Source organism: Trematomus bernacchii, unplaced genomic scaffold, assembly GCF_902827165.1.
Source record: "Trematomus bernacchii unplaced genomic scaffold, fTreBer1.1, whole genome shotgun sequence".
In the NCBI taxonomy this organism is placed as follows: Eukaryota; Metazoa; Chordata; class Actinopteri; order Perciformes; family Nototheniidae; genus Trematomus; species Trematomus bernacchii.
Genome location: NW_022987894.1, coordinates 55,565 through 75,000, shown reverse-complemented (window position 1 = coordinate 75,000; position 19,436 = coordinate 55,565). Strand labels below are relative to the sequence as shown.

The following is a 19,436-nucleotide window of genomic DNA, read 5'->3' as shown; positions in this document are numbered from 1 at the left end:
ATATACACAGTCAACAGACGCATTCATACATCTGCACACATTAAGATAAAAGCAATCAATATAAAATAACAGTCACTTCAATCACTTTGGGAATGTAAATGAGTGCATATAATGAACTGCAGATGTTTCTCTGCAGGACATCAAAGCCCCGAGTGGCAGCGGAGACCCGAACAACATGACACTGCTCGCTGAGGAGGCCCGCAACCTGGCCGACAAGTGAGTCCTGCAGGCAGAACCCAGGGCAGAGAACCCTGCAGGCAGAACCCAGGGCAGTGAACCCTGCAGAGAACACAGCAGACAGAACCCAGGGCAGAGAACCCTGCAGACAGAACCCAGGGCTGCAGAGAACCCGGCAGAGAACCCTGCAGACAGAACCCAGGGCAGCAGAGAACCCAGCAGACAGAACCCAGGACAGAGAACCCTGCAGACAGAACCCAGGGCTGCAGAGAACCCTGCAGGCAGAACCCAGGGCAAAGAACCCAGGGCAGAGAACCCTGCAGACAGAACCCAGCAGGCAGAACCCAGGGCAGAGAACCCAGCAGGCAGAACCCAGGGCAGAGAACCCAGCAGGCAGAACCCAGGGCAGAGAACCCTGCAGACAGAACCCAGGGCAGAGAACACAGCATACTACAACATTTTATTTCAACAAATATTAATTTGTATTTCAATCTCAAGTTAATTTGATTTTTTCACTTCAAATAGAACGACTTTCTAAAATTATTTTTTCCTTGAAATAAAACAAAAATTACAATAATAATGTATTTGGTTTATAGAGCCCTTTTCTCAAAGACACTTCACAGAGTAAGAATTCATAAAAACATAATTAAAACCATTTTTTTTTTCTACTTTTTCTTTACATTATTAAAGGTCCCATGTCACATGTCCATTTCTACTGATCATAGTTCCATTGTTGAGGTCTACTAGAATAGATTCACATTGTTCAATGTTCCAAACTCACATTGGTTTCTCATACAGCATCTCTGTATAGTATGTGTATTCACTCTCTGTCCTAAACGCCTTGTTGGAGCTCCTGCCCCCCCCTCCCTGTGAGCCCAGTGTGCTCTGATTGGTCGGGATGTTGCGAGGCTCGCTGCTCAGTGAGCTTTACTGGTGTGGTTTCCGGGTCGGCGATACAGCGAGAAGAAGCGAAACTCATCCTGAGCACACAACACTCACAAGCCGAAGTGAAACAATAGTGTGTCTTGTAATTGAGAAAGAGGGTTTGTAACGCTGTGAGAATGGTCTGCGGAGAGCATTTCTCCACATCCCAACTCGTCTATTACCAACCAGGGAGCTCAATGCAAGTCAATGGGGACTCCCTGTTAGTTGAAAATGTGCGCTAAAGGTCCTGCTGTGTGAGGAGCTCCGCGGATTGTTCCATTTGGTTCCGGAAGAAACAAATGTAAAAGAGAAATCACCCAACGAGGCGTTCTGGGGCAGCAGAGACAGGTCTTCCTGCTGTTAGAGCTTTACTCTCTACAGGGTGTACTTTGAGGGTTAGTGGCTCTGCAGACCGTTTACATGCAGAAGCTTCAGAACACAAGGGGACGGGTCAGAAAAGCATGACATGGGACCTTTAATCATCGTTTTTTTTAAATATGATTGTTTTTCTCCTCTCAGGCACAAAATGGACGCCGATCAGATCGAGAAGATCGCTAAAGACGCCAACGACACGTCGACTCGAGCTCACGAGCTGCTGCTGAAGACTCTGGAGGGCGAGAGCCAGACGAGCCGCGAGATCGACGAGCTCAACAAGAAGTACGACATCTTTAAATACATTTAGTTATTATATTATATATTTATATTTACAGGTCTGGTGGTGATGGATATATTCAGTGTGCGAAATACGGGGGGTTCCGGGGGAGCTCGACCCCCCTGATTAACACCTGAGCCCCCCTGAAAGCCTCAACAGCATTTTTGAGGGGGGTCTCAAATTATAATATTTATTTGTCACTTGCAATGGTCACTAAATGTGTTTAAGCTTACTATGTCCAGTGTTCATAATTCAAAACATTTACTCACAAATATCTTCTATGTTATATATCAAACACCATATTTAGTGAAATTCATATTTCTTTTAATGATTGATCTGAAAATGATACGCTACAGTGCAAGTCCTCTGCATTGACAGACCCTAACTCTCTGATACAACCCAATGAATGCACAGACTTGCTTGTAGAACCCACTGCTACACAAAGCAGATAGCAACACCTATCAAAACTTAAGCATAGACATTTAAAAAAAGGGGCTACTGTGTCGACATTTTAAAATGATATTTAAAGAAAAGGCCCTGACAAAACCAGCAGGACTCTATTTCAGTATCAACTATAGAAAAAAAGACATCAAAGCTTTGCTGAGCCCAAGGATAATCATAATAAATAACATAGTGAAAATAATATATTGCAATGCTCAGCGTGCGTGCGTGCGTGCGTGCGTGCGGGGGGGATTGTTGCAAGTAGAACATTCCCCTGTAGCCGCCCGGTACCTTAATGTGAAACCCCACATGTTTGAGCACCCTCTATGAAACGTCAAGCTACCCCACAGCACCCCCAAAATAACATCTCTGGCGCTCGCCCGTGTCGACCTGTATATTGCGCAATAAACGGGAGATGGGGACCCCCCCCCCGTTTATTGATGGGTATTTCGCACAACTTTAAGAAAGTCAAAGGTCATCACATGTTACTTGTTAGACGCTTTTATACAAAGAGACTCACATACTCAGTACAGTGGACAATCCCCACAGGAGCACTTTGGGGTGAAGTGTCTCAGGGACACAACGACATGCTGACTGCAGTGGGGTTTGAACCTGTGCTCCCCTGATCCCAAAACCAAACGCACTAGCCCACTGCGCCACACGCCTCCCCTATATATATATTTGTGTATATATGTTTGTATTAATATCCGCCCCTCCCCGTGGTGTGTTCAGATACACCGAGGCGAAGGAGCTGGCGAAGAGTCTGGAGAAGCAGGCGAACAAGTGCAGGCGGAGGCCGAGGACGCCGGGAACCGAGACGCTGAAGATCTTCGCCAAACCTCACCTCCATCCCGCCGTTCAACACCAAGACTCTGGAGGTCAGTCCCCCGAGCATCATGGGGGATATTTAGGCTTTCTAATTCTCTTACGTTAACATTAATGTGTATTTACAGAGGTGGGAAGTAGTGGAGTACAAATACTTTGTTACTGTACCTAAGTACATGTTTCTGGTATCAGTACTTTACTCCACTACGACTTTTTCTGAAGACTTTTTACTTTTACTTACATGTTGAACACAAATACCTGTACTTTCTACTTCTTACATTTCTAACACAAATACCTGTACTTTCTACTTCTTACATTTCTAACACAAATACCTGTACTTTCTACTTCTTACATGTTGAACTCAAATACCTGTACTTTCTACTTCTTACATGTTGAACACAAATACCTGTACTTTCTACTTCTTACATGTTGAACACAAATACCTGTACTTTCTACTTCCTTACATGTTGAACACAAATACCTGTACTTCTACTTCTTACATGTTGAACTCAAATACCTGTACTTCTACTTCTTACATGTTGAACTCAAATACCTGTACTTTCTACTTCTTACATGTTGAACACAAATACCTGTACTTTCTACTTCTTACATTTTGAACACAAATACCTGTACTTTCTACTTCTTACATGTTGAACTCAAATACCTTACTTTCTACTTCTTACATGTTGAACCCAAATACCTGTACTTTCTACTTCTCACATGTTGAACACAAATACCTGTACTTTCTACTTCTCACATGTTGAACACAATACCTGTACTTTCTACTTCTCACATGTTGAACTCAAATACCTGTACTTTCTACTTCTTACATGTTGAACACAAATACCTGTACTTTCTACTTCTTACATTTTGAACCCAAATACCTGTACTTTCTACTTCTTACATTTTGAACACAAATACCTGTACTTTCTACTTCTACATGTTGAACACAAATACCTGTACTTTCTACTTCTTACATGTTGAACTCAAATACCTGTACTTTCTACTTCTTACACTTTGAACACAAATACCTGTACTTTCTACTTCTTACATTTTGAACCCAAATACCTGTACTTTCTACTTATTACATTTTGAACACAAATACCTGTACTTTCTACTTCTTACATGTTGAACACAAATACCTGTACTTTCTACTTCTTACATGTTGAACACAAATACCTGTACTTTCTACTTCTTACATGTTGAACTCAAATACCTGTACTTTCTACTTCTTACATGTTGAACCCAAATACCTGTACTTTCTACTTCTTACATAGTTGAACTCAAATACCTGGACTTTCTACTTCTTACATGTTGATACCCAAATACCTGTACTTTCTACTTCTTACATGTTGAACACAAATACCTGTACTTTCTACTTCTTACATTTAGAACACAAATACCTGTACTTTCTACTTCTTACATGTTGAACACAAATACCTGTACTTTCTACTTCTTACATTTAGAACACAAATACCTGTACTTTCTACTTCTCACATGTTGAACACAAATACCTGTACTTTCCTACTTCTTACATGCTTGAACCCAAATACCTGTACTTTCTACTTCTTACATGTTGAACACAAATACCTGTACTTTCTACTTCTTACATGTTGAACTCAAATACCTGTACTTTCTACTTCTACATGTTGAACACAAATACCTGTACTTTCTACTTCTTACATTTTGAACACAAATACCTGTACTTTCTACTTCTTACATGTTGAACTCAAATACCTGTACTTTCTACTTCTTACATGTTGAACCCAAATACCTGTACTTTCTACTTCTTACATGTTGAACCCAAATACCTGTACTTTCTACTTCTCACATGTTGAACACAAATACCTGTACTTTCTACTTCTCACATGTTGAACACAAATACCTGTACTTTCTACTTCTTACATGTTGAACACAAATACCTGTACTTTCTACTTCTTACATGTTGAACACAAATACCTGTACTTTCTACTTCTCACATGTTGAACACAAATACCTGTACTTTCTACTTCTTACATGTTGAACTCAAATACCTGTACTTTCTACTTCTCACATTTTGAACTCAAATACCTGTACTTTCTACTTCTTACATGTTGAACCCAAATACCTGTACTTTCTACTTCTTACATTTTGAACCCAAATACCTGTACTTTCTACTTCTTACATGTTGAACACAAATACCTGTACTTTCTACTTCTTACATTTTGAACACAAATACCTGTACTTTCTACTTCTTACATTTTGAACACAAATACCTGTACTTTCTACTTCTTACATGTTGAACTCAAATACCTGTACTTTCTACTTCTTACATGTTGAACACAAATACCTGTACTTTCTACTTCTTACATTTTGAACACAAATACCTGTACTTTCTACTTCTTACATGTTGAACTCAAATACCTGTACTTTCTACTTCTTACATGTTGAACCCAAATACCTGTACTTTCTACTTCTCACATGTTGAACACAAATACCTGTACTTTCTACTTCTCACATGTTGAACACAAATACCTGTACTTTCTACTTCTCACATGTTGAACACAAATACCTGTACTTTCTACTTCTCACATGTTGAACTCAAATACCTGTACTTTCTACTTCTTACATGTTGAACTCAAATACCTGTACTTTCTACTTCTTACACTTTGAACACAAATACCTGTACTTTCTACTTCTTACATTTTGAACCCAAATACCTGTACTTTCTACTTCTTACATTTTGAACACAATACCTGTACTTTCTACTTCTTACATGTTGAACTCAAATACTGTACTTTCTACTTCTTACATGTTGAACCCAAATACCTGTACTTTCTACTTCTTACATGTTGAACTCAAATACCTGTACTTTCTACTTCTTACATGTTGAACCCAAATACCTGTACTTTCTACTTCTTACATGTTGAACACAAATACCTGTACTTTCTACTTCTTACATGTTGAACCCAAATACCTGTACTTTCTACTTCTTACATGTTGAACCCAAATACCTGTACTTTCTACTTCTTACATGTTGAACCCAAATACCTGTACTTTCTACTTCTTACATGTTGAACACAAAGTACCTGTACTTTCTACTCTACATGTTGAACACAATACCTGTACTTTACTTCTTACATTTAGAACACAAATACCTGTACTTTCTACTTCTTACATGTTGAACACAAATACCTGTACTTTCTACTTCTTACATTTAGAACACAAATACCTGTACTTTCTACTTCTCACATGTTGAACACAAATACCTGTACTTTCTACTTCTTACATGTTGAACCCAAATACCTGTACTTTCTACTTCTTACATGTTGAACACAAATACCTGTACTTTCTACTTCTCACATGTTGAACACAAATACCTGTACTTTCTACTTCTTACATGTTGAACTCAAATACCTGTACTTTCTACTTCTCACATTTTGAACTCAAATACCTGTACTTTCTACTTCTTACATGTTGAACCCAAATACCTGTACTTTCTACTTCTTACATTTTGAACCCAAATACCTGTACTTTCTACTTCTTACATGTTGAACACAAATACCCGTACTTTCTACTTCTCACATGTTGAACACAAATACCTGTACTTTCTACTTCTCACATGTTGAACACAAATACCTGTACTTTCTACTTCTCACATGTTGAACACACATACCTGTACTTTCTACTTCTTACATGTTGAACCCAAATACCTGTACTTTCTACTTCTTACATTTTGAACCCAAATACCTGTACTTTCTACTTCTTACATTTTGAACACAAATACCTGTACTTTCTACTTCTTACATGTTGAACCCAAATACCTGTACTTTCTACTTCTTACATGTTGAACACAAATACCTGAACTTTCTACTTCTTACATGTTGAACCCAAATACCTGTACTTTCTACTTCTTACATGTTGAACACAAATACCTGTACTTTCTACTTCTCACATGTTGAACCTAAATACCTGTACTTTCTACTTCTTACATGTTGAACCCAAATACCTGTACTTTCTACTTCTCACATGTTGAACCCAAATACCTGTACTTTCTACTTCTTACATTTTGAACACAAATACCTGTACTTTCTACTTCTTACATGTTGAACCCAAATACCTGTACTTTCTACTTCTTACATGTTGAACACAAATACCTGTACTTTCTACTTCTTACATGTTGAACCCAAATACCTGTACTTTCTACTTCTTACATGTTGAACACAAATACCTGTACTTTCTACTTCTCACATGTTGAACCCAAATACCTGTACTTTCTACTTCTTACATGTTGAACCCAAATACCTGTACTTTCTACTTCTTACATGTTGAACCCAAATACCTGTACTTTCTACTTCTTACATGTTGAACCCAAATACCTGTACTTTCTACTTCTTACATGTTGAACACAAATACCTGTACTTTCTACTTCTTACATGTTGAACACAAATACCTGTACTTTCTACTTCTTACATGTTGAACCCAAATACCTGTACTTTCTACTTCTCACATTTCCCAAACAGGCTGGTTCCTTTAGTTTGAATGTGTGTTTGGTGGCGTGATCATTATTATTTAGAGTCATTGCGTGCCTATTGATTTGAACACGATCCGTGTATCCATCATTTCCTGGTCTTCTCTAAAGAAGAGGGACCAATGAAAACGTTGTCATGTTGCCGTTGTTCAGCATGGAAACATTCATTAGCTAACAATGACATTATTGTTCTATTAATATAAAGGGAGGTCAGGTACTCTTTAAAACAGCTGCTAGTTATGGGTACTTTTTACTGAAGTACATTTCAAAGCCTCTTCACTTTGACTTGAGTAAAGAAGTTTAGTGAGTACTTCTACTTTCACCAGAGTATTTTTAAACACAAGTATCTGTACTTCTACTTGAGTAAAGGATGTGTGTACTTTAACATCTCTGGTCATTTATAAAGTGTGTATTCCCATTGAAAGCCATTGAAAGTCAGCTTCACGTCTGGAGCTTCAGGTTGAACGTTGTAATGTTCTCCACCAGATGGAGACATGTTTGGGAGAAATACATTCAAACACAACACACATGCAGCAACGCCAGCATCCACACACACTGTGGAAATACACATATATAAATGCATCATTGATGTATTTAAATGTTTTAATTATATATAATACAGAACTGAAATTGTAATTATTTTCCACTGACATCCGGTCCCAAACACAGCAAATATAAAGTGTATTAAGACGTATTTCGTGTGTTTCAGGATGAGGCCAGTAAAATAAAGAAGGAGGCGTCGGACCTCGATAAGCTCATCGACAAGACGGAGAAGGAGTACAACGACCTGCGAGACGACCTGAAGGGCAAAGAGCAGGAAGTACGCAAACTGCTGGACAAAGGACGCAGCGAGCAGCAGGTACTGCACTTTAATCTGTGTTCAATTAACCAGGAGAACATCACATATAACATGTTATATTAACCAGGAGAAGATCACATATAACATGTTCAATTAACCAGGAGAACATCACATATAACATGTTATATTAACCAGGAGAACATCACATATAACATGTTCAATTAACCATGAGAACATCACCTATAACATGTTCAATTAACCAGGAGAACATCACATACAACATGTTCAATTAACCAGGAGAAGATCACATACAACATGTTATATTAACCAGGAGAACATCACATATAACATGTTATATTAACCAGGAGAACATCATGTATAACATGTTCAATTAACCAGGAGAACATCACATATAACATGTTCAATTAACCAGGAGAACATCACATATAACATGTTATATTAACCATGAGAAGATCACATATAACATGTTCAATTAACCAGGAGAAGATCACATATAACATGTTCAATTAACCAGGAGAACATCACATATAACATGTTCAATTAACCATGAGAACATCACATATAACATGTTCAATTAACCAGGGAGAACATCACATACAACATGTTCAATTAACCAGGAGAAGATCACATACAACATGTTATATTAACCAGGAGAACATCACATATAACATGTTATATTAACCAGGAGAACATCATGTATAACATGTTCAATTAACCAGGAGAACATCACATATAACATGTTCAATTAACCAGGAGAACATCACATATAACATGTTCAATTAACCATGAGAACATCACATATAACATGTTCAATTAACCAGGAGAACATCACATACAACATGTTCAATTAACCAGGAGAAGATCACATACAACATGTTATATTAACCAGGAGAACATCACATATAACATGTTATATTAACCAGGAGAACATCATCTATAACATGTTCAATTAACCAGGAGAACATCACATATAACATGTTCAATTAACCAGGAGAACATCACATACAACATGTTATATTAACCAGGAGAACATCACATATAACATGTTCAATTAACCAGGAGAACATCACATACAACATGTTATATTGACCAGGAGAACATCACATACAACATGTTATATTAACCAGGAGAACATCACATATAACATGTTATATTAACCAGGAGAACATCATATATAACATGTTCAATTAACCAGGAGAACATCACATATAACATGTTCAATTAACCAGGAGAACATCATGTATAACATGTTCAATTAACCAGGAGAACATCACATATAACATGTTCAATTAACCAGGAGAACATCACATACAACATGTTATATTAACCATGAGAACATCACATACAACATGTTATATTAACCATGAGAACATCACATATAACATGTCCAATTAACCAGGAGAACATCACATATAACATGTTCAATTAACCAGGAGAACATCACATATAACATGTTCAATTAACCAGGAGAACATCACATATAACATGTTCAATTAACCATGAGAACATCATATATAACATGTTGTATTAACCATGAGAACATCATGTATAACATGTTCAATTAACCAGGAGAACATCACATATAACATGTTCAATTAACCAGGAGAACATCACATATAACATGTTCAATTAACCATGAGAACATCATATATAACATGTTGTATTAACCATGAGAACATCATATATAACATGTTCAATTAACCATGAGAACATCATATATAACATGTTCAATTAACCAGGAGAACATCACATATAACATGTTATATTAACCAGGAGAACATCACATATAACATGTTATATTAACCATGAGAACATCACATATAACATGTTATATTAACCATGAGAACATCACATATAACATGTTATATTAACCAGGAGAACATCACATATAACATGTTCAATTAACCAGGAGAACATCACATATAACATGTTCAATTAACCAGGAGAACATCATGTATAACATGTTCAATTAACCAGGAGAACATCACATATAACATGTTCAATTAACCAGGAGAACATCACATACAACATGTTATATTAACCATGAGAACATCACATACAACATGTTATATTAACCATGAGAACATCACATATAACATGTCCAATTAACCAGGAGAACATCACATATAACATGTTCAATTAACCAGGAGAACATCACATATAACATGTTCAATTAACCAGGAGAACATCACATATAACATGTTCAATTAACCATGAGAACATCATGTATAACATGTTGTATTAACCATGAGAACATCATATATAACATGTTCAATTAACCAGGAGAACATCACATATAACATGTTCAATTAACCAGGAGAACATCACATATAACATGTTCAATTAACCATGAGAACATCATATATAACATGTTGTATTAACCATGAGAACATCATATATAACATGTTCAATTAACCATGAGAACATCATATATAACATGTTCAATTAACCAGGAGAACATCACATATAACATGTTATATTAACCAGGAGAACATCACATATAACATGTTATATTAACCATGAGAACATCACATATAACATGTTATATTAACCATGAGAACATCACATATAACATGTTATATTAACCAGGAGAACATCACATATAACATGTTCAATTAACCAGGAGAACATCACATATAACATGTTCAATTAACCATGAGAACATCATATATAACATGTTGTATTAACCATGAGAACATCATATATAACATGTTCAATTAACCAGGAGAACATCACATATAACATGTATTAACCATGAGAACATCACATATAACATGTCCAATTAACCAGGAGAACATCACATATAACATGTTATATTAACCAGGAGAATATAACATGTTCAATTAACCATGGGAACATCACATGTATCTAACATGTTATATTAACCATGAGAACATCACATATAACATGTTATATTAACCATGAGAACATCATGTATAACATGTTTAATTAACCATGGGAACATCATATATAACATGTTTAATTAACCATGGGAACATCATATATAACATGTTTAATTAACCATGGGAACATCACATGTAACGTGTTATAGTAACCATGGGAACATCACATGTCTCTAACATGTTATATTAACCATGGGAACATGACATGCATGTAACATGTTATAGTAACCATGGGAGCATCACGTGTGACATGTTACATTAACCATGGGAACATCACATGCATGTAACATGTTATAGTAACCATGGGAACATCACATGTATCTAACATGTTATATTAACCATGGGAACATCACATATAACATGTTTAATTAACCATGGGAACATCACATGTAACGTGTTATATTAACCATGGGAACATCACATGTAACGTGTTATAGTAACCATGGGAACATCACATGTCTCTAACATGTTATATTAACCATGGGAACATGACATGCATGTAACATGTTATAGTAACCATGGGAACATCACATGTATCTAACATGTTATATTAACCATGAGAACATCACATATAACATGTTTAATTAACCATGGGAACATCACATGTAACGTTATATTAACCATGGGAACATCACATGTAACGTGTTATATTAACCATGGGAACATCACATGTCTCTAACATGTTATATTAACCATGGGAACATGACATGCATGTAACATCGTATAGTAACCATGGGAACATCACATGTATCTAACATGTTATATTAACCATGGGAACATGACATGCATGTAACATGTTATAGTAACCATGGGAGCATCACATGTGACATGTTACATTAACCATGGGAACATCACATGCATGTAACATGTTATAGTAACCATGGGAACATCACATGTATCTAACATGTTATATTAACCATGGGAACATCACATGTATGTAACATGTTATAGTAACCATGGGAACATCACATGTAACATGTTGACGTGTTCTCAGACTGCCGATCAGCTGCTGGCCCGAGCGGACGCTGCTAAAGCTCTGGCTGGGGAGGCGGCGGAGAAAGGGAAGGCGACTTTCAGAGAGGCCGAAGGCATCCTGGAGGACCTGCGAGGTACTACATATTAATATATCATAACATATAGGTGTCTCTATATCTAAATATTACTCACTCTAATTTTACATTAATGTGTGAGTTAAGTTTTGGAAATCCATATAAATCTACCTAACGGTTCTCTCTATTCCGGACTAAAAGAGTTCAGTTTCAACGGGTTTCTTTTAAGGTGTTTGTTAGTTTTAAGGGTTAAATTAAGGAGTAATTATGGGGGTTTTGTTAAGGTGTTTGTACATTTTCAGGTGGTAAATTAAGAATGTTTTTTCTTTGTTTTAATAGGTAATTTAAGGCTTAATTAAGTGATTTATGTTACGGTATTTGTTAGTTTAAAGGGGTACATTAAGCAGTTTTTGTTAAGGTACCTGCTACTTTTAAGTGGTTATTTAATGATTAACTAATAGTTTTCTTTTAAGGTGGTTTCAGTTTTAAGGGATACATTAAGGACTACTTAAAATGAATCTCTTTCTTAGTTTTTAGGGGGGAAATGGGTCATTTGTGGCTTAATTTAGAGATTTATTTTAAGGTGTTGGTACGTTTTCAGGGGTAAATTAAGGGTTAATTAAGAGGGGTGTTTAAAGGTCCCATGTCATGGCCATTTCTACTGATCATATTTCCATTGTTGAGGTCTACTAGAATAGATTCACATTGTTCAATGTTCCAAACTCACATTGGTTTCTCATACAGCATCTCTGTATAGTCTGTGTATTCACTCTCTGTCCTACACGCCTTGTTGGAGCTCCTGCCCCCCCCCCCCCCCTGTGAGCCCAGTGTGCTCTGATTGGTCGCGACGTTGAGAGTCTCGTTGCTGCTCGCAGCAGCGAGGAGCAACGAGACAGGCTTCCGTGTCAGCGATACAGATACAGAGAGAACAAGCGAAACTCATCCTGAGCACACAAACACTCACAGCCAAAGTAAAAACAATAAGTGTGGCTTGATATTGAGAAAGAGGTTTATAACGCTGTGAGCATGGGTCTGCGGAGAGCATTTCTCCGTGATCCCAACGTAGTGGCCCGAAAAACGTTTTAAACAGTCGTGGTAGATACCTTGTTTGTTTTAAACATCATAAATACACAAACAACAATGAATACTTACAGGTTGTGTACCTGAATCTCCCGCTGGTCCAAACAAAGTAGGAACAGCATTGTTCTTCAGTGCCCTACGCTGTACATATCCGGCATGAATTTTACTCCCTCCAGGGTGTACTCTGAGGGTTTTGACTCTGCAGACCGTTTACATGCAGAAAAACCTTCATAACACAAGGGGACGGGTAATTACCGGAAAAGCATGACATGGGACCTTTAAAAATGTCATTAAGGAGTTTCTGTTCAGGTGTTTGTTAGTGTTTAGATGGTTTCTGTGTTTCCAGTGTTTAGATGGTTTCTGTGTTTCCAGTGTTTAGATGGTTTCTGTGTTTCCAGTGTTTAGATGGGTTTCTGTGTTTCCAGTGTTTAGATGGTTTCTGTGTTTCCAGTGTTTAGATGGTTTCTGTGTTTCCAGTGTTTAGATGGTTTCTGTGTTTCCAGTGTTTAGATGGTTTCTGTGTTTCCAGTGTTTAGATGGGTTTTCTGTGTTTCCAGTGTTTAGATGGTTTCTGTGTTTCCAGTGTTTAGATGGTTTCTGTGTTTCCAGTGTTTAGATTGGTTTTCTGTGTTTCCAGTGTTTAGATGGGTTTCTGTGTTTCCAGTGTTTAGATGGTTTCTGTGTTTCCAGTGTTTAGATGGTTTCTGTGTTTCCAGTGTTTAGATGGTTTCTGTGTTTCCAGTGTTTAGATGGTTTCTGTGTTTCCAGTGTTTAGATGGTTTCTGTGTTTCCAGTGTTTAGATGGTTTCTGTGTTTCCAGTGTTTAGATGGGTTTCTGTGTTTCCAGTGTTTAGATGGTTTCTGTGTTCCAGTGTTTAGATGGGTTTCTGTGTTTCCAGTGTTTAGATGGTTTCTGTGTTTCCAGTGTTTAGATGGTTTCTGTGTTTCCAGTGTTTAGATGGGTTTCTGTGTTTCCAGTGTTTAGATGGTTTCTGTGTTTCCAGTGTTTAGATGGTTTCTGTGTTTCCAGCGTCTCGGCTAACGTTCCCTCCTGCCTTCTTCTTCTTCTCTCCCTGCAGACTTTGACCGCAGAGTGAACGACAACAAGACGGCGGCGGAGGACGCTCTGAAGAAAATCCCCGCCATCAACGCCACCATCATGGCCGCCAACCAGAAGACGCGGCAGGCGGAGGCAGCGCTCGGAAACGCCGCCGCCGACGCCCGGGAGGCCAAGGCCAAGGCGGAGGACGCGGAGAAGATCGCAGGAAACGTTCAGAAGGTAAAACGAAAGTTACGTATGTAACTAGGATCTAGTCACAAGGACACCTGAGTACCCCCCCTATAGGGATGGTGAGGTCAGGGGTCGGCTCTTTAAGCCCTCTACTCTGGCTCCCTTGAGCTCAGACAAAAATAAGAAGGAAATAAAAATATTTGTAGGACTATTTATATTTTGTTGCACGGTTGAAAATGTTTGGTATCTTGTATTTTGAGGCGATACTGTGACACGTAAACAAATAAAAAACGGTTTTAATTAGGTCAACTCAAATATGTGTCACATCCTGCGACGGTCCCGCGCCAGCGCCTTTTCTTGCAGGCGAATAACCGGACCCCCGGCTCGATGAGCGATCTGTGGATACATCAAAGAAAAGCAAAGTATGGGAGGAACACAGAGGGTTTGATTCTGCGTGGACAGAGTTATCTGCTTTCACAGCAAACGATGCTGGCCACGCAAGAGGAAGACAGCTGACGATCTTCATCATAACTCAATCAGTAAACTCTTTTTAGGGTGCAGCTATATGTTTTATTTATTTCAAAGTGGGTCAATTTGAATTATATTCATTTTCTTCAAATGTGCAGAGGACTCCCAAGAGCTCGCTATTTTAAAGTAGGCCTGTGTATTTTTTTTATTCTCCTTATAAGAGTTCTAAATAAATGTCTCCATACCGTGGTGAGACTGACCAAATCTACCGCGATATTACATGGTTCATTAATTTATTATTTTAAATGTATTTTTTAAACTTTATTTAACCAGGTGGTCCCATTGAGATCATCGATCTCTTTTTCATGTCCAACATGGCAGCAAGTAGGTTACAACATGAACATAAAACAACAGATAACACAAAAGGACATCGTATTTACAGGGCTATATGTACACACCCAGAGACATTGACAAGTACCAACAGTATATTTATATGTGGGGGTATTGTAAACGCCAAAACATCCCAGCTTCTACCTGGAAATGTGGACATGCTCATATTCCTTAAAAAGAACCTGTCTGATGCTGAGTGAGTGAGTGAGTGAGTGAGTGAGTGAGTGAGTGAGTGAGTGAGTGAGTGAGTGAGTGAGTGAGTGAGTGAGTGAGTGAGTGAGTGAGTGAGTGAGTGAGTGAGTGAGTGAGTGAGTGAGTGAGTGAGTGAGTGAGTGAGTGAGTGAGTGAGTGAGTGAGTCAGTGAGTCAGTGAGTGAGGCAGTGAGGCAGTCAGTCAGTCAGTCAGTCAGTGAGTGAGTCAGTGAGGCAGTGAGTCAGTCAGTGAGTGAGTCAGTGAGGCAGTGAGGCAGTGAGTCAGTCAGTGAGTCAGTCAGTGAGTGAGTCAGTCAGTGAGGCAGTCAGTGAGTGAGTCAGTGAGGCAGTCAGTGAGTGAGTCAGTCAGTCAGTCAGTCAGTCAGTGAGTGAGTCAGTGAGGCAGTGAGTCAGTGAGTCAGTCAGTGAGTCAGTCAGTCAGTCAGTCAGTGAGTGAGTGAGTCAGTCAGTCAGTCAGTCAGTGAGTGAGTGAGTCAGTCAGTCAGTGAGTGAGTGAGTGAGTCAGTCAGTCAGTCAGTGAGTGAGTGAGTCAGTCAGTCAGTGAGTCAGTCAGTCAGTGAGTGAGTGAGTGAGTGAGTGAGTGAGTCAGTCAGTCAGTGAGTGAGTGAGTGAGTGAGTCAGTCAGTCAGTCAGTCAGTGAGTCAGTCAGTCAGTCAGTGAGTCAGTCAGTCAGTGAGTCAGTCAGTCAGTCAGTGAGTCAGTGAGTTTGAGTTGAGTTACTTGAAAAACTAAAGTGAAACTTGAATTATTTTATTGCAGGGTCTGATTATTCAATGTCCTTGTTTGTGTGTGAGGTGCAGTGGCACAAAGAAAATGCCTGCTTTGTTTGGTAGTACCAGTAGGTAAAGAAACACTGGTTCTTGTTCCAGTCTATTATGCCCCTTTCACACCAACGCAACTCCGGTTCAAGCTCCGTGCTAGAGCTTTTCTGGTTCAGAACCGGTTCTTCGGTTTAGCGCCGGCTCTTTTCACACCGCTCAGAGCCCGACTGGTGCTGCCGCTGCTGCGTCATGACGTCACAGTTTACGTCGCTGAGTTTCTCCCCAACGCCGGAGCTCACCTCACAACAACAACGGGCCGGGGACTGCGTTGCTTTTAATCATACGAAGCCAGATTAAATGAAATAACGACTTCTCCAACCTTATACTTTTCTCCAGAGTGCCGTGGTTCATTGTTTATTAATGTGTTTCATTTAGCGACCGCTGCAGTGCTGGCTGCTCTTCCACGGGAGTGTATTCTCCCGTTAGCTCCGGGTTAGCTCACACGGCTCTAAAGTATTCACTGTCTGACTGTCACACAAGCAGCTGATACATATCCCCAGTTCCCCTTAAGTGAATGTGTGTCAGTCTGAATTGACGATGTTTGGCATCACAACGCTGTTATGAAAGTTTCTCTGGTATAACATGGGTGATGTTAGCATAGCAACCGAAGCTAAACTGACTACTTGCTAAGCCGTTTTCTACAGGCACTTTTTACCGGCGTATTTTTCAATATGATTCTACTTGTGATAGTCGGACATGACAACCTGTGCAGCCCATGTATTGATTCCATCCGATAGCTGCTATAATAACAAACGTCTGCCTGCTCTCCACAATGATCAATAACAGCGAACGGATGGTCAAAATAAGGTACAAATAAACAGAATCACACGAAGCCTGGTTAGTGTTGCCTGACTTTATAAAGCGTGTTTTTTTAACAAGTGTGTGGTTGCGTTCTAGTCACTTTGCTCAGCGCTACTGCTGGTTACAACTTTTATTTGCCGTACTCGCCTTAAGTGTTAGCTCAGGTTAATCTCGCCCCCCTCCGACGTAAGCGTGACGTATGCGGTTCTTGCTTCTAGACGGACAACTTTTTGGTGCTTGAAACGAACCGGATTCCGGAGCTATGACGCTGCTCCGCTGCGGTGTGAACAGGAAAACCCGGTGCTTTTCAAGCACCAGCACCGAACCGGCCCTGAAACACCGTTGGTGTGAAAGGGGTATCAGTCACTTTGTTTTTCACACTTTTTTTCTTTATTTTTCAATATCGCGATAAATACCGTACCGTGGACTTGTTATCGCGATATTATCGTATCGTGAGTTTTTGGTATCGTTACATCCCTAGTATCTGGCGAATGTGCTCTGGGATGCCCATGTGGCCGCTGCACATATGTCCTCCAGGGGCACACCTCTCAACATCGAGACACTCCTGGTAGAGTGGCACTTTCCTCCGGGTGGTAAGGGGCAGTCATTCGCCCTGTGTGCCTGGGCAATGACGTCCACGATCCAGTGGGACCGGCTGCTTTGAGAGAGCACAGCCCCTTCTAGGACCACCGTAACAGAGAAAGAGCTGTTCAGACTGACGTATGCCTGCGGTAGTTTTGGACATAAGCTCTGAAGGCCTGCACCGGGCATAAGAGTCTTGACCTCTCCTCCCCCTCTCCTGATGGGGGGTCAAACCATGCCAGCTTGATAGGCCGATTGAAATGAGAGCGTGCCAGCACCTTAGGGAGGAACGCTGTGTTCGACCATAAAGTGACACCTGAGCCGTCTGAGTTCCACCTCAGACACGAGCTGTTCACGGACAAGGCCTGAAGCTCGCTTACTTTGCTGAAGTGATGGCAAGAGGGAAAGCAGTCTTGGCTGAGAGCCACCTCAGTTCTGCCTGTGACAAAGGTTCAAAGGGAGGCGAGCATAGGGCGTCCAGCATCAAGGGCAGGTCCCATGTCGGAGCCTTTGGGACGTTCGGGGAGCCTCAGAGCTCCCCTTAAGAAGAGGGATACCAGCCTGTGGCTCCCCACTGTGCTGTGGCCACATACACCCTGACGGTAGCGGGACACCGGCCGTCGTCCAGGAGGGACTGCAGGGACTCAAGGATAGTAGGCACCGAGCGATGCACTGGGTCCTCGTTTCGCTCTTGGCACCAGTCAGAAAATAATTTCCACCTCTTTTCGTACTTTATACGAGTCGACGGTGCCCTGGCATTGAGAATAGTCCTCCTGACAGGCTCTATGCAGTCGCTCAGCAGCGGGTCTGGCCCTCCAGTGGCCAGGGGTCGGGGTGCCACATCCGACCCTCCAGCTGAGACAAGAGGTCCTCCCTGTTGCCTCTGTGCCAGCCAAACCTGGCGACGCAATAATAATAATAATAATAATAATGTCAGTATATGGATTTATTTAACATGTGGTTCTTCCTCAGGGCTCGGCGAAGACGAAGGAGGACGCAGAGAAGGCTCTGGAAGAAACCACCCGATTGGACGGGGAGGTGTCGACCATGATGGAGCAGCTGGAAGACGCCGAGCAGGAACTGAACCGCAAGAAGGCCGAGGCGGCGGCGGACATGATGATGGCCGGCATGGTGAGCACTCTCAAAACATGACAGAGTAGTTATTCATCACATGAATGGATTGGGATATATATTATTTTTAAATGCATTACCCTTACAGTTTGAGGGGATTTAATGGCATCATTTAAAGTTTGTGGTAAAACTAAATCTCAGAAAACCCTTAACTGTTAAGGTTTGATGGAAGTGTACATTTAGAGTTAATGATTGGATAAAGGGGTTAATATATTTGACCTTCTGAAATATCTCTTAGGTTTACTTAATGCCTTTACATAGGTCTTAAAATGTAATTAAAGTGTTGTTTGTTGTTGATAAAGTTAAGGGGTTTTACAACTCTGATCTGAAATTCAGTTTCTCTGCTCGTTTTATTTATAAAATCTGTTTCCTGCTCCAGGCGTCGGACAACGCGAAAGAGGCGGAGGACAACGCCCGCA

General features: G+C 39.9%; 1 protein-coding gene across 1 annotated transcript in view; it reads left to right on the top strand.

Annotated features, from left to right (window-relative positions):
* Positions 1-12,361, top strand: part of LOC117469916 (laminin subunit gamma-1-like) — a gene marked incomplete at its 5' end in the record, with an annotated part of 12,705 nt that extends 344 nt beyond the window's left edge. Inside the window, 5 exon segments of the mRNA XM_034114391.1 lie at positions 137-216; positions 1,621-1,758; positions 2,927-3,072; positions 8,239-8,388; positions 12,247-12,361. Coding sequence (XP_033970282.1) covers positions 137-216; positions 1,621-1,758; positions 2,927-3,072; positions 8,239-8,243 — 369 coding nt within the window.
* Between the last annotated feature and the right edge of the window lie 7,075 nt (positions 12,362-19,436).